Source organism: Athene noctua, chromosome 1 (assembly GCF_965140245.1).
Source record: "Athene noctua chromosome 1, bAthNoc1.hap1.1, whole genome shotgun sequence".
Classification (NCBI taxonomy): Eukaryota; Metazoa; Chordata; class Aves; order Strigiformes; family Strigidae; genus Athene; species Athene noctua.
In genome coordinates this window covers 72627082-72651968 of record NC_134037.1, presented here as the reverse complement: position 1 = coordinate 72651968, position 24887 = coordinate 72627082, and the positions used below count along the sequence as shown (strand labels likewise).

The 24887-nt window shown below is 38.2% G+C and overlaps 1 protein-coding gene across 2 annotated transcripts in view; it reads right to left on the bottom strand.

Annotated features, from left to right (window-relative positions):
* The window catches only part of SYNE1 (spectrin repeat containing nuclear envelope protein 1), a 322973-nt gene that overhangs the window by 33733 nt on the left and 264353 nt on the right, over nt 1–24887 (bottom strand). Inside the window, exons 119-130 of one of the 2 annotated variants that reach the window (XM_074896543.1) lie at nt 23658–23862; nt 22282–22464; nt 21157–21303; nt 19964–20118; nt 19462–19609; nt 14075–14169; nt 12849–13083; nt 11930–12124; nt 9855–9980; nt 8948–9103; nt 6855–7013; nt 6197–6363 (exon numbers count right to left, since the gene is read on the bottom strand). In XM_074896543.1, coding sequence (XP_074752644.1) covers nt 6197–6363; nt 6855–7013; nt 8948–9103; nt 9855–9980; nt 11930–12124; nt 12849–13083; nt 14075–14169; nt 19462–19609; nt 19964–20118; nt 21157–21303; nt 22282–22464; nt 23658–23862 — 1971 coding nt within the window. Of the gene's footprint in view, nt 1–3532; nt 3662–6196; nt 6364–6854; nt 7014–8947; nt 9104–9854; nt 9981–11929; nt 12125–12848; nt 13084–14074; nt 14170–19461; nt 19610–19963; nt 20119–21156; nt 21304–22281; nt 22465–23657; nt 23863–24887 lie in introns of those variants that run through there. The other variant, XM_074896544.1, reaches the window with a different exon arrangement.

Genomic DNA, 24887 nt, shown 5'->3' with positions numbered 1-24887 from the left:
AGAGCCCCATCCAACCTGGCCTTGAATGTTTTCAGGGGTAGGGAAACATTCCTCTCTGTGCAACCTGTTCCAGTGTGAAGACCTGTCCCAAAATAAATAAGTTTTAGAGAGAGAAATCTAGTTGAGAACTTAGTGAAAATTCCTGCATCGTTACATGTGGCAGTATTTTTCTTGAGACCCTGACCCAGCAACAGCAATGGCCAGGATAAATTAAATGGGGATTTTTTAGTCAAGGGAACATTAAGATTAGAGAGTGAGGAAAATTTGACTAAACCTTCATCCTCTTTCAAATTTTTTTCCTTCAGCATGTTTCAACTGCAAAAATGTCTGTCAGTAATACCGTCCTTAGTCCTTCGTTCCTATCCCCATGTTACATAACATACATTAGTGGGTTCTGAATCTTTTACGCTTCTATTATTCTTCCACCTAAGTGTTTCAGTATCAGAAAGCTTTAAGAGATGAGTGCAGCTGAGAATAGACTGACTAAATAAGGTTGAAATATACAAGATTGCCAGATTCATCAAACAAAACTCCACCTGACAATCCTATAATTCGAACATAGCAATTCTCAGTTTTTCCATAACACTAACCATCAAATTTATCAGTTGTTTCCATATTTAAAACAGTAGGTGCAGCTGACCATTAAGAGTCAAATATGGGTGTCCTTTTCTTAGCAAAAAAAATGGAGAGATCTTAATGTTAACTTAAAAAACTTAAAAGTTAAATATTTCAATTTTTTGTCTCTTTCTATCCCTCTCTTTAGATCACACTGCGGCTCTTTAGCATGAAACACACTTAAGAACAGTTTGAATGCATCTCTTTTGCCAGAGTCTCGTGACCAACAGCTGCAGGACTGTGATCTGAAAAAAAAAATCTTGGTAACTTAAAAAAATCTGTGTAATCTGAAAATCTGGCTATTAAGGGACTGAAGTCAACACAATCCTACTGAAAGACTGCCTTAGTCCCTATGATCAGGTTATCCCAAAACACAGCTATATGTTTAGCATTGGAGAGATACTATGAGAACAACCAATGTCTGGGGGAACCATCTCCTCATCACCTATGGTTGTATATACAGTGCTTTGTGGGTTTGGACCAATCAAAATTTGCTCACAGGGTGAGCAAGAAGGTTGGTTATCACTCTTTCAGAACTCACATACAGCTTTCCAGTCTCTGACATTAATTAAGAGGAATGAAAGAAATCCTGCCCATTTTCTGCTTAGATTTTCAAGGCTGGATGCTGCTGATCCTTTGCAGGAATGCTGGAGTGGGGAAGGGAACAATGAGTCATGCCAGCCCTGTGTAGCAGCAATGTCACTCTATCATTTGCAAGCCCAAGCTGTGGACCAGGCTTTTTTTTGTTTGCAACTGTATAGTGCCCTAACCTCTGTGCTGGATTTTATTTACATTTTGCCTGCAACACCTGATAAAAGGCCTGTCCTGTTAGTTAGAAGATGCCCTCTTTGACTCAGGCAGACTTCATGGAAATATATCCCTGCCAGAGCAAAAAACAACTCCATCCCAGAGAGCTATTTTCAGCCACATGACCTAAGTTACCCAAGAGAGAAAAAGATAAAAAGCATGACATACTATAAAGAACACTCCAACCAAAACCAAAACCTACTGCTAAACTTGCCTTCCCGCCAAATTGTTGCAATTCCCTGTGCCTAAATTCCAGAAGCTAAAAAAAAAAAAAAAAAAGAAACAGAAAGGGACAACTCCCTTCCTGCCTCCTGCTACATTTACTGTTAACACTGTTCTTTTCTTATACCCAGTCTAATTTAACAGGTTCCTTGCCCATGGTACAAATAGAAGCAAATAAAGAAGTGTTTCTGGGAGTATGTTGTGCTTACTTCAACATATCTGTGAACAAATAATAGATGCTATCCATCATGTCTATGAGTTTTCCTTCTGAATTTTAGAAGGCAAGATGCCTATGGTCTTCATCTCAATATTGTGCCTGTGTACAAATAATGTCTGCTTAGAGACAAAGGTCAAATTATAAACCATATGAGTATGCAGAATCCCCAGCCAACTGTAATTTTGACCTTTTGAGATTTAATTTACAAGATTATGTTTAAATAGTTAATTATTCCAACAATCATCTCGTGCCTTTGTTGCAGCACTACGGCTGTTAACTGCAAGAGACTTGAAATAACTCCTCTCCTTGATAACGAAAATTCCACACTGAAATCAAAGGGTTGGACCCATGACATGCTTTTTTCAAAGGCTGTTTTTTATATAACACACACGCACACATATCAGCCTTGCTGCACTTTACAGCTACTTAAGACTCTCAGAAAGGAAAATACTGCAGAATTCAATTGTTTGTTTTTATGGTTTACTAATGAAAACTTATCTGAAAATTGGAATGGGCTTATGATGCTTATGTTTTCATGTTTCAATTACTGCATCTTGGTTTCCCCAAGATGTAATAACTTTAAAATGTCTATTTTATATTAAGAAAAGGCAGCGAGAGAACAATTGGGAGCTGAAATTAAGCACAAGTACCTTTAATTCAACTAGTCCTAAATTAGACAGGCTTCGATTCAACTTAAACCTAAACAGGAACAATGCATCATATAGAACTCATAGCTACTGCCTTAGTCATTTAGACAGCTGGTTACTAATATTAAACTTTAAAAGCAACACGAAAGAAGTCAGTAAGAGCATGTTAGCTAAGTCTGTACAAAGCCTGTAGAAAGCAGAAAAGGTGGGGTTTTTTTAAATCTACTTGGAACTTGAGACAGAGTTTCAGGAAACACTCTGTGAAATAGTGAAACACATTATAGTATTAAAAACAGTTTTAAAAAAATCAGGTTTAAAATAACTTTTTTATGATTAAAAAAGATTACTTGTCCAAAGTACAGTACTACTGCGTACCAGGACACTAAGTACTGCCAGTTATATTTGCTCTTCAGATCACAGTTTCCCCTTTCAAAGAGTAAATTACTAGAACTCTGAACAACCCCAAAACTTCTAGAAAAGATAATGTAAAGAGGGAAAAAGAGCAGCTGAATCAAATATCCAAGATGATGTAGGCTGAGTTCAAGTATTACATGTAGTTACAAAACAGTCATTAATATGTAAAGGACAGACCAGCCTCAGCAAGTTAAGTCTGAAATACTTTCTTTACAGCCTCTCTCCTTCTCTGCCTTTTGCTTGTAGCCATGCCCCTTTGATGACACTAACAGTGAGCAGACAAATACAAAGTCTGCTTTCTCTCATGTGTGTACATGCTCTTGTATTTAAAAACAGCAGTTAAAACAGTCTACAGTTTCTTTCAGACAGCTAAGAGCATTTACTAGTTCAAAGTCTGCATCAGTAACAAAAAGTTATTCTGGGATCCAAAAGTACTAGCTGTAAAGCAAAGTGTGCTGTTATCACTGTCAGCTATTTTTACACCGAGCAGCAAACTGTAATTTCTTGTTAAGATATTGATTTCTACATATCAATATTTCAATTAGATATAGCAAGCCAAGACTTCAGAAAGAACCGTATCAATCAAAAGCAAACAAAAATAGCTGCCTGCCTTGTGATATCACAATTACAGTCTGGGAGATCTGAATCCACACTGCCGTCCTCCGCCATCCTCACAGCATGCAAGTCCTCTGCCACCACCATGAAATTTTCCAGCATTAAAACAGAAGAACTTCCACTCCAAAAGTCTGCAAACACTGTGCTTTGGGCGGGGGGGAGGAAAGGGGACACACTTCTCTTTGCTGGTGAGTACCGTACAGAAAATGTTGCATGCCAAACAAATGTTAGCAGCCGTTGCTTGATAACACGAGACTGAATGGTGACAAGTGGTCATGTTTCTAAATAAAACTTACATTCATCAACATGTGCCAGACTTATCTCCAGGAATGTGGACTGTGAGTGCTAGGGGAAGGATGAAAACACATACAAAAAACTCTGCAAAGCCTGAGCAGTTGTAGCAATAGCACTGCTTCCTGGTTGTAAACATCTGTAACCATTTTTGCACTGGGATGACATATCAGAAAAATTAATCTGAAAATGTTCTAGAAGGACAGAAACAGAAGCCTCTGATGCAGAGACACTGCTACCTTTCTGTAGCTGTCTCCTCTGCAGTTGCAGACCTCTTCATAATGGAAAGGCAATTAAAAAAAGTGGATAAGGAAATAGAATGTGAGAAAGAATGAAAGAGTATTTACAGGTGAATGGAGAAGTTCCACTGCACAGAATAAAATCAACAGGTAAAGATTCAGACTGGATGCATATTACCATACCATATTACTAAAGCATTTTAGTAGAGCCCTTTTTATTCATTCACAGCTGTAAGAAACAAACCACTAAAAAAAATGCTCCAGGCAATGGATGACTATAGCTTTGCAGAAAAGCATGCAGGCTCTAATAATTTATTAATGCTGTCAAGTATCCAGACTATGAAGAGATGTATTTTATTCTCAACACCAGAACAATTAATTTGCATTTACAAGCTGAGTGCAATGAAAAACATGTTATATGATACATTGCAAACTGCAAAATATCATAACAGGAACACACCCCAATATATAAAAACATAGTCCAGAGAGCCTCTGGAGCCTGCTAAAAATTATTTTGGGAGATGCAAAACCTTTTGCCCAGTGGGAATTAAACATCAATACAAGTACTTTTTACATAGACTAATCAACAACTTGGGCTTTAACTGCTCTCATTCTAAGCTACAGCTAAACTAGCAAAAGTTCCACAATCTAGCACCAAACCTCTCCACTATTTATTTCTCCACTTCATCTATGCAATGTTGAAATAGGAGTTCTCCCTTCAGTAAGCACTGGAATGGAAAGGGTCATATATTTAATGGCATACAATAGTGCTGAATATGCTAGTTGAGAAGGCTAAGTTGAAATGATCTGGAAATAAAAGTAAATAAATATTTTACATAAATTAGTTTAGAACTAGGACTTGACATCCTGCTTCATGATAACAGGATGAGAAAGTTTAAATGTATATAATATTGCAGTTTATATCTCCCCACCCCAATAATGATACAGAATTCCTGAACCCTCACCTGTCCCTATAGAGGACACTAACCTCCAGTACTGAATAGACAATACAGATCTTTTAAGGATGTGTTTTACAGTTCCCAAATGCAAGTGTTTTTCACTAGAAATTTCCTGAAGGTATTATTTGAATATGTGTCTGAGTAGGTGTTTTAAAAGACAAACACAAAACCACGGCAAATATACTTTATATTCAACAACTGCTGATGTATCACATCCTCTGAAATTAGCAGGCTCCTCGACTGTAATGCACCACTTCCTGACTTAATTGTTCTGTAAGAAATATAATGTTCATTACTTTAAAATGAACCACTATAAAAGGAGCTGGAGCCACAAGAATGCTTCTGCTTACATAAAATTTACTGCTCCCATGCTTACAGATTTCAGAGGAAGAATGCAGTGAAACCATATGAAAAAAGAATGGATGAAAAAAGATGATGAAAATAAACAAACCCTTTTGTTGGTAACAGGACCAAAGTATTCTAATTCATGTGTCCTTATATCACAGAAGTGTAAAATATAAAGTATGCACACATTTTGTGCAAAATCATTGTCGGTAATGGGAGGAAGGCTGTAGCACGACTCAACAGAAAGTATTGAAACAAATAAATCAGTTTCTTCACATATCAAACAACAATCCTGTGCTTCAAGTTATGAAAATTACCGTTATATTTTTGACCTTGAGTAAAAACAGTCTTTCAGCCCAATATTCATACATCTACTTGCAGTTACTTTTCTTTATCACTGAAAAAGTAAGCAGGCAGAAAAACTAAGACTTAGTTTTGGAACGGCTCTTCTCAAATCCAAAACTACAAATGCACTGTTTTGATTCCTCTGCCAAGAATTTTTTAGACAAGCTACATTTGCACCCAGTTTTAAGCACTCATCTGGAGTAAGATGGTACTGGAGCAAGGCTCACTAAAATATGACTGCTACCAATCCTATGTCATTCTAGAAGGTAATGTTTTGAATTGACTCTTCCTGAAGAAATTACGTCAGGTACCACAAAGTAAAACAGCAAAGCGAATTTCACAGAAATGTGTTGATGGTTAAGAATAAACTCATTTCACAGTTAATGATGAAAAGGCAGATAGGAAAAAGATATTAAATTCATGACATGCGGCATATTAATTTGTCTCACATAGCATTTAGAAACTAAACAATTGTTTTACCTGGCTGCAATAAGATCTAGAAGATGTTGCCACCTGTCATTGATCTTGCCAAGTTTATACTCAATCTCTGATGCCTTACTCTCATGGCTGGCTTTAGCAAGTCGCTCTCCCATTTGCTGGAGCTGGATTTTGTTCTTCTGGGCTACAGCAATTTCTTCTTGATAATCCTGGACAGTAAAGAGCAATCCAGAAGTCAGGGTACTTATTCTGAATACTCTCTACTCTACACTACTAAAGGAACCATACAAAAATATGAGTGAATGTTGTGGTTTTGGTGATTGGTACAGTGGGGAGACAATCTCTTAAATATTAGATGTACAACCATGAAAACTTTATTAGAAGAATGAAAAAAAATAAAAACAAATATATCAGCTACAGTTAAACTCATTACAGGTAATTCTGATTGGACATTTACTAAACCATTCAGATGCCTTTGACTTTGCATTCACTTTATTTTCTGGTATCCTGGGAGGTCATACCTCAAGAAAGACAGGAAAATGCTGCATAGCAAGAGAAAAACAAACACAGTCTTACCAAAACTTATAAACATCAGTGTAAGGTAAAACCTCACTTTTAGCTAATTCAGTATCCTCTTTGCAACACAAAACAAGTAAGCACTTGAAGAACAGTATGTAAGTGTACACACATTGCACTATACCTTTTTAAGTTTCTCAATCATTTCTTCTATGAGGATGTCACCATTTTGAGAAACCTTACTTTCCATTTGTGTCAACCACTCACAGAGCTCCTTGTTCTTCTCACTGAAGACAGCCCACTCATTCAGTCTTTCACTAACTTGTTGTCGACGTAAGGAGACCTTAAAACGTTTGCAGAGAGTAAATAAAAACAAAATAGTGAATGTATTTAAGAAGTGCTTGAAACACTTTGTGCTTCAAAGTGAACACCTCTGGCTCTGCAAAAGTGTTCCAGCCACTTATTTGCCATTAAAACAAACTGGAGTTGTACTGCAAAAACTTTGTGTGACTCCCTGTGAGTTGAGAGGTGTTAACCTCGGGTTTCCTGGTAGCTACATCCTATGCATTGAGAGAGGCATTCAAGTGTTACGCTCAGTAGCCTGTCAATATCTTGTTTTATGTCTCTAACCCAAAGTTTTCATTAGAAGATAAAAAAAAAATTTTCTTACAATTTTGGTCACTTATAAAATGTTATAAAGTACATTAATGGCTTCTTTTTCCTCTAAGATATTAAACCAAGAGGAAGATACAAATGCTTGACCAAAGGAGAAAATAGATATATACATAGCGTAGGCCAAACTCCAAAAGACTGTGTAATTTGTGCATGAGCATGATTTGTAAGTACAATCACAAAATCAAAGATACACTATATTTTGCATAAATTATTTTCTACTTGAGTTCCAATACACTCATTTCATTTCTCCTGAATGGGCATGACACCTTGAGAGACTCCAAAGGACTGAGGCATGCCCTGACAAGAGAGAATAGGCATAAAATATCTAACAGGCAAATGTTGCAGTTAATAGAGGAGGAAGGAAAACATTTCTATGTTTAAGAAATTGCTATAGCAGTGGTACATTTCAGTCTATGAATAGTAATAGACAAAGACAGGCATTGAAATCAAAATAGCAGCAAAGGGTGAGCAGCAAACTCATCTCTCCTGTTTCAGATATTTGTACAACTACTTACTTCCTCCCCATTGTAATCTGCGCTGTTTCTGACTTCAAATCAGCCTTTCAGCTGAGAAGACGAAGCCTGCATCTGCTCTTTCATAAACAAAAGTGATGTGTTCTTTAACTACTGTGTTAGGTTTAACAGGGGCATACACATGATCTCACATTTCCTTTTTGCGGTTCTAAACTTGATGGCAGCTTTCCGGAAATAACCAACGGTTGAACAAAGTGTTGCACTAGGTTACATCCTGAAACATCCAGTATGCAGAAAACTAAGAAAAAATTTCTTTACTTGTCCCCCTTCTTTACCATAAGCATACATGCACTGACTTTACTGTACCTACATCAGTTCATTCAAATGTAACTAACCCATTACAAGTTCTGTGGTGTTAACTGTGAAGGATTTTTCCTACTTTGGGGATGTTTATGAAGCCTTCACAGGTACCTTACATGAAGTAACTATTTCAAAGTTAGCCCTGATATATCCAGACTGCAATCTTTACTGAACTACAGAAATAACATTAGGATAATCTGAAAAGTTGAGTGAGGGAGACTCCACTACCTGGATTTCTAAGTGCAAAATGAGGCAACCAACACACTAATAGCATGACGCACCTGAAAAATCAAACAATACTCTTCAGCTCATTTTGCAGCTAAGCAAGTCACCCTCAGACTAAGAGAAATGCATACTCCAATGTCTGAAGCAGCAGGAGCTATCAGTATAACTGAAGGTACAATACAGTAATGTTGAGCAGGGAGGGGACATCCTTTTTGAGCACACCTCCTCCACCAAAGCAAACTGTATTACTTCTGTTTTTCCCCCAGGCAGCCATGCCACAGTTCCACAGCACACAGTGTGACTTTTTTTGCTGGTTTGTCAGCACTGCTTAAATATGACCTCATGGCAATGACAAAGTTCAAGAGATCTAAAACCACTAGCAATAACTAAAGGAAGCATTTCAACTGATGTTTTCCCTGATTCATCACGAATTCAGTTTTGAATCTGAGTGTGCCTACATGCATCTTTTCTAAAAGCTGCCACTTGCATTCAATTTTTCTCCCAACATTTTGTAGCCTGAATCAGTGCTCAGTACTATACTTGCCTGGTGGCACAGCTCCTCCCACTGTCTGTGTAGAAGCTCTATGCGCTCACTAAGGATTGAGATATCTTCTGCGCTGATATATATAGACAGGGTTTCCTTCAGTAGAGAGAGGTGTGCGAGGTCATCTGTCCATCCTTCAACAGCATTCTCTAACTCCTTAAAAGAAGTGCACAAGGAAAAAAGACCAGTTTGCTAACAAATAAAAATCTGAATGTGTTGATGAAGCATGAAGACAAGCATTGATATCCTACTGAATTTAAGTCATATCTGAGCAGACCCACCATTCAAGCAGACTGTTTCAGCCCTGTTTGAAAAAACCCCACCAACTGCATATGTACAAATATCTTCAGAGTTATGAGATGTCAGCCTTGTAACAAGTAGTCACAAACTAATATATTACTCAAATCTCTCTAAAGTTCAAAGGTATTTGAGAATTCCAAATATTGGTTTGGACTTCTCTGTGCTGAAAATTTTTTCAAGTTGTAATCCATTTCTAAACTGCAAAGAATACTGCAAAGAATACTGCACAGAAATGTTATCTAAGATCCCTCACAGTAATCTTACCTCAAATAAAAAGCACTAGACCAACAGTTTAGATACCATGAGTTTAAATTTCAAATTAGAATTTCTAGAATGAAAACACACCAGTATCTAGCGCTTCTACAGTACTTTTCAGACGTTGTTCTGATCTTACTTTGATCAGATCTGTATTTACCCTGCAGGATTTGCATTATAGTGAGATCACTCAGGTATTATGCTGTCCAAATGTTACATGGATATTTTCTTCTCATAGGGATGTCTGACTGGTTTGCATAGTCAGTAGTGTGAAGCCTATAACAATGGAACAGCTTACTGCACAAATTCAAACAAAGATGAGACAACAGCCAACTCAGAATAAGTGTTTTACCTTGCAACGAATCTGCTCTGCATGCAATTCATCATGGTGTTCTGGCAAAGGTTGAGAAAGCTTTTTTTTGAATGATCTTAGCTTCTCCAGGGAGTCTCCGATGCCCTTTTCAGATTCTTCCCAGTCCTGAAAGCAGAATGTTTATTAGACTTCAATTCAGATCTGGATTATACTTATGTCAGTTGATTTGCCTAATTAACCACTGAACAGTGAAAACTTTTTTATACTAATAACATGTCCTGAAATCCTCCTCTAAATAATAATCATAGTCTCAGAGCTTATGTGTACAACTGTGTCAAATTTTTTGTGTGCAGGTCTCTGCTAGTAGAAATGCACAAGCCAAAGCCCCTGTTGCTCCAACATTGTCTAGATTCTACTCCATCCTTTCAGAAAAGCCTCTCACTGACAAAATTATTTTCCACTTCCTTTCTTGAATGTTTATATTAAACATGCCATTTTTTTTTGACAAAAGCTCATTCAGGTGCATTAATCTCCAGGGAAAAAATGTTGTTGGGGATACTGCAAATTCAGGTCAACTGAAGAACCTATAGTATCTCCTTTAAATTATGATTCTATCAGCTACCCCCAGCTATAGTGTTTGTATACTTTCCAAAATTTTAAATGTGTCTAATGCAATCAAACCATCCCAATCATGTGACAATATGGTTTTACCTGCCTTGCTTGCTAAAGCCTATTAAAAAGGTACTCACAGACAGAAAGATGTCTAGTAAGTCAGTCAACCCATAAGGAATGCCAGTTGTATGATACCAGAAAATATGGAACTTGTTTCTCTTAGTCTTTGGTTTCAAGATACTCTCCTTCTAACACTGCCTTTGTATTTCTCTCCTGCCATTTTTTTTTTTCAATCTATGCCAGTATTTCATGATCATCTTCAGGATGGAGAATTGCAAACAACGGGTCTTACAAAAAACCTCTTCTCTTTAGTATCTTCTTTCTTCTCTCCTTAGTAATATGACCTTACATGACAATAGCCCGTGATGTTCTTAATGCAACACATACTCTTCCAGAATATACACTTGTACTTCCCATGTGATTAGAAGACCACTAAAAAGTCATGTATTTAAGAACACGATAGCTTAATGTAATGAGGCTTGATGTTTATGAGATAATTTATGCAATTTGCATGGCAATGTCCCTACTTCTTCACTGTCAAGCATTAAGTTCCATATTTTCATTGGGACAATATACCACGGAAGCTTTAGTCTCTCCAGTAACAGCTTTCATGACTAAAATTTCCTGACATAATTCTCCCACTAGAAGCTGAGGTATGATGAACAAGGCTTGAAAGAGGAAGAAAAATTTACTTATCTGAACTTTTCCAAAATAATATTTCATTTTCTTGCACTGCTTTTTTTCTTGCTACTTCCAAACAAAACTAAAGTGTCTGTAATTCTGTAATTCTATTAGATTTCTGAAACCTCTCTAAAGGCACTTGCCTTATTCTATCAATATACACAATTCCAATTTTCATTATCCTCCCTAGAATGAGTGAAAGAGAAAACCAGACAGACCAAATTTAAATTCCAGCCTATCATCTTAGGTACTCAAAGTGAGGTTAGCAGGCATTTTGGACACTGCTTATAACAAAATAAAGTTCAAGTGTCCCTTCTCCAAGATCACTGAAGTTTATTTAAACTAGCTAATACTCAAGACACTGGAAGGAAACACAGACTACGACATTGCTAGATGGATCTTGACATCGGCATGTAGAGGGAATAAGACAGGTATATTTTCAGTACAGCATGTATAAAAATTAACCAGCATTGTACAAAATAAAATACATTTTTCTATATATTGAAAATAGGACTGATAGTAATATCATTTACTGGCAGTGTTCTGGAAATACCAATTAAGAGACATCAACAACATACAAGTCTAGTGTGAAGTACTACCATTCCTAGTTTCAGAGGTGGTGGAATGAAACTGCAAGCTCATGTAGCATATATGCAATTTCTGGATTTGTGCTTATCTCTTGAGAATGCTTTTCTTCAACAGCATACACAGTGAGAAACCATGAACTTGCTGAAGATGTACAGAAGAAATCACACACTTACTTTCAGTAGTAAAGCAAGCTGTTTCTTTTGTTGCTCCAGTTGGGTGCTAGCTATCTTCCAGCGCTCCTGAATTTCGGTAAGTTCTGTCTGCAGGGCTGCCTCAGCTTCACTGTCAGCAGAGAGCAATAGTTGCTTCCCAGCTTCCACAGTGAGGATATAACTCCCTTGCTGTCTTAGGAGAACTTTCTCTTTAAGCTGAAAATATCAACAGTTTTCTGTCAGCGTTTTCTTCTTAATTACAATTAAGAATTCAATATAATTCATTCTCAAGCCCATACTTTATTTGATTGCATACCTTGGCTTAAGCATGCGTTACTGCCCAAATGCTTTACCCTAACCTTTTCACAGACATTTACTGCAGCAGACTTTTAGAAAATTCCTCCAAGGAGATAAAGTCATTAAAGACTTCCTTCTCTTCATTAATATCAATATCTCCATTGCTCTTAAAGAGAAATAGTTCCTCCTAGAGCCTGTTATGCTTATAAGGTTTATTATTATATGTATCTTCCATCCCAAAGGCTTGAAGACACAAGCTGCTCAATAGATACTATTAAGGTCACATGAAGATGGACACTCAAGGTGTCCTTTCTTCTTAGTTAGAATACATTCCTCAAACAGGATATTGTTTTTTTCAGACAGTTTGTGTGATGTTAGCTACAAAGCAAAACCAGAAGCAAACAAGGCTTAAGAAAGAGGGCCGAGTAAGTTCTCTGTTGCATGTTCTTTATGAACTTCAACTTCATTTCCATCATACTGCTGCTTCTGAGGCTATGCCAGTTCCAAAGACAATTTAATATCCAATATTGCTTTCTGCAAAGCAGATAGGCTGAATCTAATATATCTTTAACAGTGTTTTAAATGATGAAGCTGTAAAAAGGGTGGGGATTTGTTCCTCTTTCTTCAAACACATTGGACATACCTGCACTTCATCCAGCAGTGCTCTGGCTTGCTGCAATGGGATGGGAACATTGCCCAGCCCACTCACTGGCTGACAGGATATTTCCACCAGCCACTTGCGCAGCTTCTCTGCCATCTCCCTATAGCGTTGCCACTGATTTATCTGGCTGTCAATGATCCCCCTCCTCTGCTGTGCCCGGCGAATTACTCCTTGCCATTGATTGCTTAGAAGAGTCAGCTTCAGATTAAATTCATCCCTATTATAAATAGATAAATAAATAAAAATACATAGTAACCTTCAAATTTTAATCTATTTGTTTAATGAAATAAATTGAAGGGAAAAGGAAGGTGTTTTCTGGCTGTCAATTATGAAACACAAGGAGCAAAGAACTGAAGACTCATGATAGCTGACTGAGGATGAGAACTTCACACTTCATGTACTGGGAGAATCAAAGAGCTCCAATTATTGAGACTTTAAAAATCCCAGACCTTTAACACATAAAACTTCTACTTTCTCCCCAGAAATATATAAAGAAAACCCACAGGTTTTACCAGTTTGGATTAGCCAAATTCCTAGTAAAAAACCGGACATTTCACAGTTCACTCCCAGATTTACTACCGAGCTCAGAGCAGACATAAGATATACACAGCATTAACAGTATTCTCAAATCCCAAAAAAATCTATTAGGACCATGATATCCTTAGCAATGTCAATGCATATGCACATGCATGAAGCAGTTTTTCATTCATTTGATCACAAACATTTAAAATAAAATCTCAGACAGCAATGAATCCCTATTCCTTCACATTTAGGCTGCAGGTGTTTATAAATGACAGTAAGGAATCTTCTTGGTAGAGACAAATCTCCAGCTGGCATAAATCAAGCGTAACTCACTAAATCTGTCACTGCAGGCTCCTTTGAAAAAGTGACATTTTGAAAGTACACCAAAACAGACATATATGTAACATACTTGATAATACAAGACAAATCTTTGTTAGCGAAGCAGCCTAAAGGCTGTTGTATTCCCAAATGCATTCACATATTCACATACCACATAGCATCCTAAAGAACACTGTCTTATTTAAGAACTGACTAATTAGTAACTTAGCCACAGTGATAGTAACTTCTGCCCCAGAAGAACATGACCTGAACACTGCCATCTGCTAACTTCTCTGTTTGGAAGTCCCCCAATAGTCTTAAGTATTACTTCGCATAACCAACAGCAGCAACAACATAGGAACAGCTACCTGTCATCCACCTGTCCTTGTTCTAGGAGGTGCTGCCCATCAGAGATAATTGAATGTAAAATCTGCTGGCGGCTGAACATCTCTGCCTGGAATAGCTGTTGTACAGGAAACAAGGATGTTAAAACGAGATCTTACATTTTAATTCTATCTGTATGCACTGGTAAAAATTAATTTTCATGTATTTATATAATTTCAAATTAATTCGATGACAGTTTTGTCATGAATTTAAATAGAAACATTTAAAAATCTTATTGCTGCAGTTACTTTCTGCTTCTAGCAATTATTATTTCCTTGAGATTTAAAAAAACTATTAAACAGCTAATATCAACAGGAGATAGGTTTTATGTCTCTGAGTACAATTGTGTGATTTGCACTATACTTTACAAAAAAATGCAGAGTATTTATTGCATGGACAGGAAGTGTACTTTTTATTTTCTGAGATGTTTAAGAATATTACAGCCCTTTGCCTTGTTAAATTGAATTTATGCATAGATTGTGTATGATAGTGTTATACAAACTTTTAATACAATTTTACACTGTCTACAGAACTTTAAAAGACATGGCCAGCCATGTGTAGGAGCTAGAAATCAATTTTCACTTCCAATTTTTCCCATTTATTTTCCATTTTTCCCCATCAGTCACAATAAAATTTCACAATACCTAGTTGACCTGGTTACCTGGGAGAATGCTGAGGTACTCAATGACATTTTTGCCTCAGTCTTCACCGGTGAGTACTCCAGCTTCACTGCCCAAGATGCAGAAGGCAAAGGCAGGGACTAGGAGAATGAAGAACCATCCACTATACAAGAAGATCAGGTTTGAGATGACCTAAGCAATCTGAAGGTGTATAAGTCCATGGGACCTGATGAAATCCATCTGTATGTCCTGAGAGAACTGGCAGATGAAGTGGCTAAGCCACTACCCATCATACTTAAGAAGTCGTGGCAGTCCGGTGAAGTTCCTACTGACTGGAAAAGCAGAAATATAACTCCCATTTTTAAATGGAAAAAAGGATGATGGAGGGAACTACAGGCCAGTTAGTTTCACCTCTGTGCCCAGCAAGATCATGGCGAGGATCCTCCTGGAAACTGTACTAGGGCACATAGAAAATACGGAGTTCATTGGTGACAGCCAACATGGCTTCACTAAGGGCAAATTGTGCCTGACAAACTTGGTGGCCTTCTACAACAGGGTTGCAGCATTGGTGGATAAGAGAAAAGCAACTGATGTCATCAACCTGGACTTGTGCAAAGCATTGTATGATATCCTTGTCTCTCAACTGGAGAGGCATGGATTTGATGGATGGACCACTTGGTGGATAAGGAATTGGCTGGACAGTTGAACTCAAAGAGTTGTGGTCAATGGTTTGATGTCCAGGTGGAGAGCACTGATGAGTGGTGTTCCTCAAGGGTTGGTACCAGGACCAGTGCTGTTTAACATCTTTGTTGGTGACATGGACAGTGGGACTGAGTGCACCCTCAGCAAGCTTGCCAACAACACCAGATATGCAGTGCGGCTGACACACTGGAGGGAAGGGACGTGCCATCCAGAGGGACCTTGGCAAGCTTGAGAGGTGGGCCTGTGCAAACCTCATGGAGTTCAACAATATCAAGTGCAAGATCCTGCACATGGGTTGGGGCAATCCCAAGCACAGATACAGGCTGGGAGATGCGTAGATTGAGAGCAGCCCTGCAGAGAAGGACTTGGAGGTATTAGGGGATGAAAAACTGAATATGACCCAGCAATGTGCTCTTGCAGCTCAGAAAGCCAACCGTATCTTGGGCTGCATCAAGAGAAGTGTGGCCAGCAGGTTGAGGGAGGGGATTCTCCCCCTCTGCTCTCATGAGACCCCATCTGGAGTACTGCATTCAGCTCTGGGCCCCCAGCGTAAGAAAGTCATGGATCTGCGCAAGTGGGTCTACAGGAGGATCATGAAGATGATCAGGGGGCTGGAGCACCTCTCCTATGAAGACAGGCTGAGAGAGTTGGGGTTCTGCAGCCTGGAGAAGAGAAGACTCTGGGGAGATCTTATAGTGGCCTTTGAATACTTAGAGGTGGCCTACAGGAAAGATGGGGAAGGACTCTTTTTACAAGGACATGCAGTGATAGGACAAGGGGTAATGGTTTTAAACTGAAAGAGGGTAGATTTAGATTAGCTATTAGGAAGAAATTCTTTACTGTGAGGTTGGTGAGACACTGGAACAGGTTGCCCAGAGAAGCTGTGGATGCCCTGTGGATGCCTGGAAGTGTTCAAGGCTAGGTTGGACGGGGTCCCTGCCCATGGCAGGGGGGTTAGAAATAGATGATCTTTAAGGTCCCTTCCAACCCAAACTATTCTGATTCTATGAATGATTTTAAAACTCTCCGATTGCTTAAATAGGAATTAAGACAAAAAATTACCTAAATACTCCTTAAACAAAGATGACTTAAGTATATACTACTTAAATTTAACATATTTTCTTTTAGTAATGGTATATATCTCTAGATAAGGTTGTTTAGGAGTATTCTTGTGTTGATGAAGGTACACCCAGGCATCAGCTCAGGAATGGACTCACTCCATGTCCAAAATGTTTTCAGAGAGATTAAAAGACAAAATATACTGACCCTTGAGATTTTTTAGTAATGTTGTTTGCAGTTGATGGAAGTTTACTCCTGCATGAACTGAGAGTCAATATACCCCAAATTCAGATTTCTTCCCTCTTACATGGCTTTCCACCAGCTCAAACTGTGACGTACCAATCCCTGCATCTTCTACTGCCAGCAAAATACCCACTGGACCTGCACAATTAAATCCCTCAAGCACATTTTATGTAGCTTAGGACTTTTAGACGATAGACTAATTTTTCAAAATGAGATTCTGCCTCTCTGAATCATTGAGTTAATTTTGAAAACGTTACCCAGGTCATAAATTTTCCCATAGACAGTGTCTAATTTCCTTGCAGAAATATTTGATAGTGTACTTTGAATACTCTGGCTCTTATGAATGACTGAGCCTGAACCAGAGGGAAACTAATTGCTATACTATCTCATGAACAAAACCGCAATACTGTGGGGTTGTGAATTTCATAAATGTAACCAAGAAGGCAGACATTTTACTTCCTGTCACATCTATTTCTGTCAAGTTAGGAGGCAACAACATCTCCCAGCACTGCTGACAGATTGAGGCTACACTGAACACAACTTGCTAAAAAACACCAACAAACCCCAACAAAACCAAACTCCCCTAAAGAGACAATTTTAGTATTTTTTTAAGAGTAGAGGGGAAACAAAAGCTTATCAAGCATGAGGAATTCTGCTTAGAGTGGAGGTACTCAAGCCCTACCAAAAAGCAGAGACATTTCTGTCAACATCCACTTGCTCTCTGCATGTACACTGTCTCTGTACATAAAAGGGATACTCCATTATGGGGGATCACTTGCCACCCCAATTTTTTCTCATATGTAGATCACTACGAATCACAGAAATAGGATTTCAAGGAGGGTGGAAAGGAGGGCAGATGTTGGAATGCACAATACAAGCACACTGGAAAAATTTTAGTAATTGTGCTGGCAAGGAACTTCCCCTTCCCCTGTCAGCACTTTTTCAAATGCTGATAGACTTATCTGATGCAGATGCAGATGCCAGTGTTACTGCATAATAATTGAAAAAGATATCACCTCCACTTTGCTGGCTTGTAAATTTCAGTGGAAAGTTATTTCTAAACAAGGCCACTGAGGTAGCTGGGGTCCTCTTTGAATAAACATCAGCAAAATTGTAAGTCAGCACTTTAAAGCTGATAACAGAGCTGGAGGCATTTCAATATCCATTCTGGGAATGCATGTGGAGACAGAATATTTTTTCATTATCTTCAAAAATACAAAGCAAACCAATGTGAGAATTCATCTCAAACAGTTTAGTTTCGACCCTTTCATCTGCAAGGAGTGGAAAGAAAATTCTCCATGAGTATCAAGAGGCACTGCAAAGAACATTGAGTACTGAATACATTTAGATTATATAAAATGCCAAAAGCTTTAGATAAAGAAAGTGCAGTTTGCAACATTTTCTATGGATGAATTGCAGTATTTAGAAAATCGGGTATTAGTTGTCTAAATTCTGAGAGATGACTTTATAGCTGTAATAAAAAAACCCTTCAGAGTACCTGAGTAACACTCACCCGAGCTAAATGCTCAGATCAAGGTTTCAGGAGAGAATTAACTGAGGTCTCAAGACAACTGAATGCAAGAAGATTGCTGTTAGCCTCTTCAAAAAAGTTATAGCTATGACTGTACACAACAACAGTAGGAAATTATCCACTTAGAGAGTAAAGTTATGGACATTCAAATCTCAAAGACCTGATATGTCTCAACTTACGAAGACAGCGTCCAGTTACTGCTGGCAGCACTGAGAGGAAATCAAAGGGATGACGTTTTTGAAAGCAAAGGCAGTTAAATGCTAAAGCAAAGGTATGCTAAAGCAAGCAAAAATGGTTGTGAATTACTTGCTGCTATCAGACATGCATCCAAACACTATGCTGTGAGATATAAGGCAAGAGCAGGGAAAGGACATGACTCTCCCTATGATCTGGCCTGAGTCTATGGGTAGGTCAGGCGAAAAAGTTGTGGGAACTGAAACTACTGCAGCCACATGGGAGCTTTGGTATGAAAATTGACTTGTCTTACTTGATCTTTACCAGGATTCTTGGCAGTAACAATATGGGTGGAGAAAAAATGTGCATCACTTGAGTTCACTGAAGAATCATAAATGCATCTTCTAGTAAAAACTCTAAATCGGTTTTTCCCTGCAGTAAAAGTAGGGCTAGTTCTTGATTTGTTACAGACAAATGACTCCAGCACACAGCGAAGATCAAAACAGTTTGTTCTCCAAGGAAACGTTACCAAATGGAGGCCCAATGACGAGTTCTGTAACTCAGTATCTGACAGAAAATCCTCCCTTTAACATGCTCTTCAGATGCTGTATATGTTGGCAATTTAATAACAAATAAACAAAAACATAATAAACTGAAAGAATATAGATTTTCTCCAGTTAGGACCGAAGACAAAGGGCCAAATTGCATGAGAATAGTTAGGTTGTACAGGAAGACTGATAAAAACTTTGATTTCCTTGGTACAAGCCAACCTGAAGCAGACTAAATGTAGGGCACAAGCACTCATAGGCATACTCATACATTATACACAAATGCAAACAGTTACTCAAGTCCTTCCCCAAACTGGTTATTATTGACAGATTTGTAATGCTTCTGTTTTTAAGTTAAGATATCCTCAAACGGTGCAGGCAAATGTAATTCAATTCAAGGCATACTATTATATTACTCCACAAAAGAATATGCATTTCATTTATGTATAAATAGTATGCGTTGTAGTTATGTATAAATACACATGATAACTTGCCTCATGTGCCCTCTGTTGCTCTAGAAGGCTCTGGTAGTTTCCTGAAATCTCTGCTGCCAGCTTCTGCTCAGTCTGAACTAATAAATCCATCCAAGTCTCACATTTCTCTAAGAAGGTCTGGTGCTGCAGCATGAAAGACTGCAGCTTACTGAAAGACAGAAAAATGGATTCAGGTAAGGTCTCCTCCTTGCACACACAGTGTTAAGAGTAGTAACTTTTCCAGCAGAATTCCAAATCGGATGGTAACCTGTCCCCACTAAGCTGCCTCATTCAATTTATTTAGTCAACACTTTGAAAAGTAGCGGTCTTCCTCATTTAAAATTATGTTTATTTTTCACAAAGCCAACATTTCAGTTCAGTGCCTTTTCTCTTTATAAGTACACCAAAGAAAAGGAGCTCTGGTTAATGAAATATCTGAAACGTTTTCTATATTCTGCAAAAGGTATACTTTCTAGCTGTTGTAATCTTAGAAAAGTACACAACGATCTTGAACTATCCTCACCTGAATCTCTCTGTAGTCTGAGATGAGATCAGAGACCAATGTCTGTTCAGGTTCTGCATCCTTTTGATTTCTTTATCATTCAGAGGAAGCCTGTAACCCAGCTCATTAAGACGGTCCAAATCCGGGGCCATGCTGCTGAACTTCAACATTTGACTCTGCAATAACAATAAAAGGGGTAACTAGGAAGTTTGGTAGTTATATTATAGACTGCAAAGTTATGAACTAGCACTCAGTTAAATTTGGAATGGCCTTGGTTGCCACCAAGTGGCAAGCAATCCCTACGCCAGGAAAAAACTCATTTCCAGTTTTCAGCCTCTGATCCCAAACCAGGAGAGGACTTATGTTCATGTTTAAATGCACACAGAGAAGTAAACTCAAATTGCACTGAAGTGTTCTGCTGAACTGGGGATTTACTGCTCAGAGTGGCAAAAGTAGGCTAGTGTTTGAAGCCATATGACTATATTGTCAAAAAAGTGAGCCTTTTTCCTTGTTTCTTAGCCTGAATGCTAGGCTGGCAAATTCCAAATTAACTTATTTAACTTTTTGGTTTTTTGTTTTGCAGTACAGAAATATCCAATTCACTATGTTAGGAAAATGTCCTGGTTTTTAGCATGCCCAAAGTGGAATTACATGTATAGTTAATTCTGACAGTAAAATAATAGAAGATTAAAATTACAAAAACAACTTAGATGGAAAAGTTCATCAACTTCCTGTCAGATCCTCTGAAAAAAGAGGGAAAAAGAAAGCCCCCCAAAAAGAGAGAGTGAAAGAGCTCAAACAGAGATGGTACACAGTACAAATATTTCTTCAGTATATCAAGATACCCAGAATGAATAATAGATGACTTCATCCCTAAACTGAATACTACTGAGACAGGAATTGCATAAATTCAAAAAAATCAAGAGAAAACAAGCAAAAACTGCTAAAATTTCCATTCTCATTTTAATTTGATATTAATTTTATTCTAAACAGTTTGTCTGTCTTTTTTATCTTTACTTGGGGGCAAAGTAACATGGACAATCACTCCCTGACTGCCATCAAACTTTTAAGTTCTCAGTCTTACACTTTGCATGAATGACAGTCCTTTAATACATACAGAATGCATGTATGATATTTGTGCATACACTGTGCTACAAAAAAACCCAGGCTAACAGAAAAAAAAAAAATCAACACTTTCTGCATCTATTAGTCACCTTAAGTTCCTCCATTCTACTCTGTATTGTTGAGAGATCAGATGAGTGACTGGGATCCTGTCCTTTCAATATTTCTTCTGCTTCTGTTATCCAGGCCTCAAGGACTTGCAGGTTCTTGGCAAAGGTTTGGTAGTCCAGCACTCCAGCCTTGAACACAAAAGGACCCACAGTTTAAGAACTTGGGCCACATAGCATCCATATTGACATTATACTCCTGGTGATTCTCATTACAGATTTGCAAACAGCTCTACAGGCTAGGAGCAATTCTAACTGCTGCTTTGCTCACAGACTGGAATTACTGGGTTATTTTAAGGTTAGAACAGAGGATTTCTGATCATAGCAAAAAGACAACACTTCAACAAAGTGCATAAATATCTCCTTGCTTGAAACACAACCTCGTCTAACTTCCTTTTATGAAACTAACTCCTCTGCTTAATTTATTGTCAGCAGAGAGAACCACTAGTTGCTATTACTGCAATTTGAAATTTAAAACTTCTCTTATGTTTTCTCTCCTCACAGCACAGTGATGTTATAAGCACATTCTAGTGCTGGATTTCTTGGGTAAATGCTCTCAGCTTTCTCACCCATACACTTTCCTATGGAACACATTCTGCCACTTTTTTTTGCTCTTTAGTACCTGGTGACACACAACCAATTAGCAACATTTACTGAACAGGCTTTGACACAAATGGTAGGTACCAGTCTGGTCACTGACATTAATAGGAACTGTAAATATCAATTCTACACAATTATTCAGAATCTCTCATTTGTTTTACTGCTAAAGAACTAGCTGGGAGGAGAGATTGTCTTGAGGGGAGCAGTAGCTGTGGATCCAGCTGTTAGCATTGTGGCTGTCTGCAAAAAGCATGGTGCCCTTGGCATGGATATAGACACTTTCCTCCATGAAGCTTGCTATCCTCTTCCCAGAATTTGGACCTCCTTAGGAGGTCTCTATGCTGGACTTGAGCATATTTTCTGCTCTCAGCTTTGGTTCCCAGGGAAGTCTAGGAAGTGCTGATGAACAGGTACCACCATCCTCTTTTCCCAGGCAGTTTTGCCCAATTAATGTGTTTTCAGGTAACACAAGATGATCAGATTCAAGGACTGAAAACACTCTCTACATACCTGAAGTACAACCTGTTGCTTGTGGAGAGCCTGTTCTAGGGTTGACAGATTCTGGTTCAGAGCAAGATGATCAGACTGTATAGCTGCTGCTGCTGAAGGCTCCACCTGGCTTTTTAGCTCCTCTCCCAGTTCTTGAAGAACAATCAGTGTATCCTGTGCTGTCTTCAAATCCGTGAGTACATCCTGTGGCAACACATTGAATAAAGATATGAATAGTTAACCAGCATTCTGTTGATGTCGTCCTCTCCTGATTTAAAGGAGAAGTGATCGAACTCCACCACTCTATGAAAAACTTGTATTTACTACTGTATTTCAATGCTGAAGTGTCCACTCACACTCTGTATGAAAAGAAAATGATGTGCAGAATAAAAAAATATGTCAAAGTACCTGTGCATAGAGGAACAGAAAGAAGTGACTGCTCAGCTACATTTGAGCAAGCCTGAGTTACTAATGAGGAAACACTCGTTGAAATAAACCTTTTGAACCTACTGACATGCTGGTCCTAACCAGTGGCAGCTCTCACTGTGCGTCGATTCTGATCTGACTAGACCTCCCTTTTTTTTCTCTTACGAATTACCTGGAGAGATGAAAAAATAACTTTGTAAATAGCCTAACATAACAGCTAAAGAATGGGACTTCAGGAAATGAAGAAATTATTTGAACTGAAGAATCTGAATTTCTAGTCCAGATAACTATGGCAAAAAATTCTCAAAAAGTTTATTAATGTGTTCAATTTTATCCTTGCATTGTTTTGATTACACTAAGACAATTAAAATTTTAATTTTTTTGACAATGAAACTTAATATCAAATTAAACTAAAAAGAATCAAAATGTAACCAAAGATAGGAGATAAACTATCCTGCTGCCTTGAGATACAGTCTTGAAATAGGAAGAAACTCCAGGTTTCAGAGTGAATGACATCCCCAGGACATACACAGTCTCTTTTCATTCAGAAAAAGGGAACAGTCTCGATTGGTGGGAATATAGTCAAAGGATCTTGTGTTTCTTTCTATGATAAGGAACTCAATAGATTTGGTAGAGATGTTTTCGCAAGCAAGAATCCCTTTAATAACTGGGGACTTAAGATTGACTCAAATGATATAATTTATCCACTTTCTCCAGAGAGATGACTTCAGATACAAGCTTCTGAAACATCACCATGACAAGTAATGGAGGGATCACATGAAAAGTACGAGAAACTCGTGAGATTTGGGTAGTAGATGTAAATTGTCCCTCCTATGCCTGAGACGCATCAGTAAAAAACGTGTTTTTATGCAGGTTTTCAATACACCAAATATAGAGTTTAGTAATGGAGAGCCTCTTGTGATTTTTAGCCCACAGAGCTGTGAAAAATTGCAAAGCTTAACTGGACATACATTACAGTCCTGAATCCAAGTAGTAACTTCATCATCAGCTATGTCTTTGCTGGTGGCAGTCTTCAAGAGTTCATTAGTCTGGTCTTCCCTCTGACGGACTATGGAAGAGCACTGCTGGTAACAGTCCTTGTACCTCTGCCACAGCTGAAGGAGGCCCTTACTGGCACGCAGCCGCTCTGCAATCTCCTGCAGAAGGTTGTTCCACCTGGTGAAGAGATTGGATGAATGATCGAAGCCTAGGAGCCCACAGGAACTATCCATGCTCCTCTACCTCTCTGCTGTTTCCCATGGTCTTTTGGCTTTTAAGAAATTTGGTAATAATCAAGATCCAGACATTTTGGGGGAAAAAAGAGAAAAGGAATCCCAGAAACATGCTGACAGGCTGTTCCAACCTGTCACAGCTGGTCTGATCTGTGCTACATCTTGGATGCTGTATATTAATGCTTGAGGTCAGAGTTGGAGTGCACTTTTTGAAGTGAACTTCCTGCTATTCCCACTTAGTACACTTCAGTTCACTGCACAGAGCATCCATGACCAACCATGAACTGCCAGTACCAGATTCCTGCAAGGACCTAAGAGGCCCAAAACAGGTGTAAGCAAGAAAGCATTTCTTCTGCTGCAATTTCCTCACAAACTCTGACAGAATGTTTAAAAGCATAAAGCTCTGTGTAACGTCCTTCTAAAATACTCCCAGATCTATTAAAATTTTTTAGATTTATATTATCCAATTAAACATCTTATCCCCTTTCAAATTCTTGGCTCCAATGGCAACCAGAAACATACCTTCTCAAACATGCTGGTGTTTACCCAATTGCCTCTTTATTTCCTTACTAAAGAATATCACAATATTTTTCTATTATTATTATATGATAAAAATGAAAATTCTGTCAGTCATCACTGAAACTGTTAAATCCTACAATATCTTTTTTGAAATGGGGTAAATAATCCCTCCCTTCACTTCCAGATTCTAGGACAGGATGGACAACAGATTAAAATAAATTTGGCATGATTGTGTTTTCAAAAAACCCTCCAACTTTCCACCAAACTAGTTTTTGCTTTTGGATACTGCCTTTCTGTAGCTTCCCTGAGTAAATCCTTACATTGTTCTGGCCTGGATTCAAAGCTGGGGAAGCTGTTTGCCAAGCTACTGGTGAAGTCTTAGACCTTCTTTCTTACAACTAGAAATAGCAACCTAAAATCTTCCGACAGGATTCTCACAGTTTAAGTGCA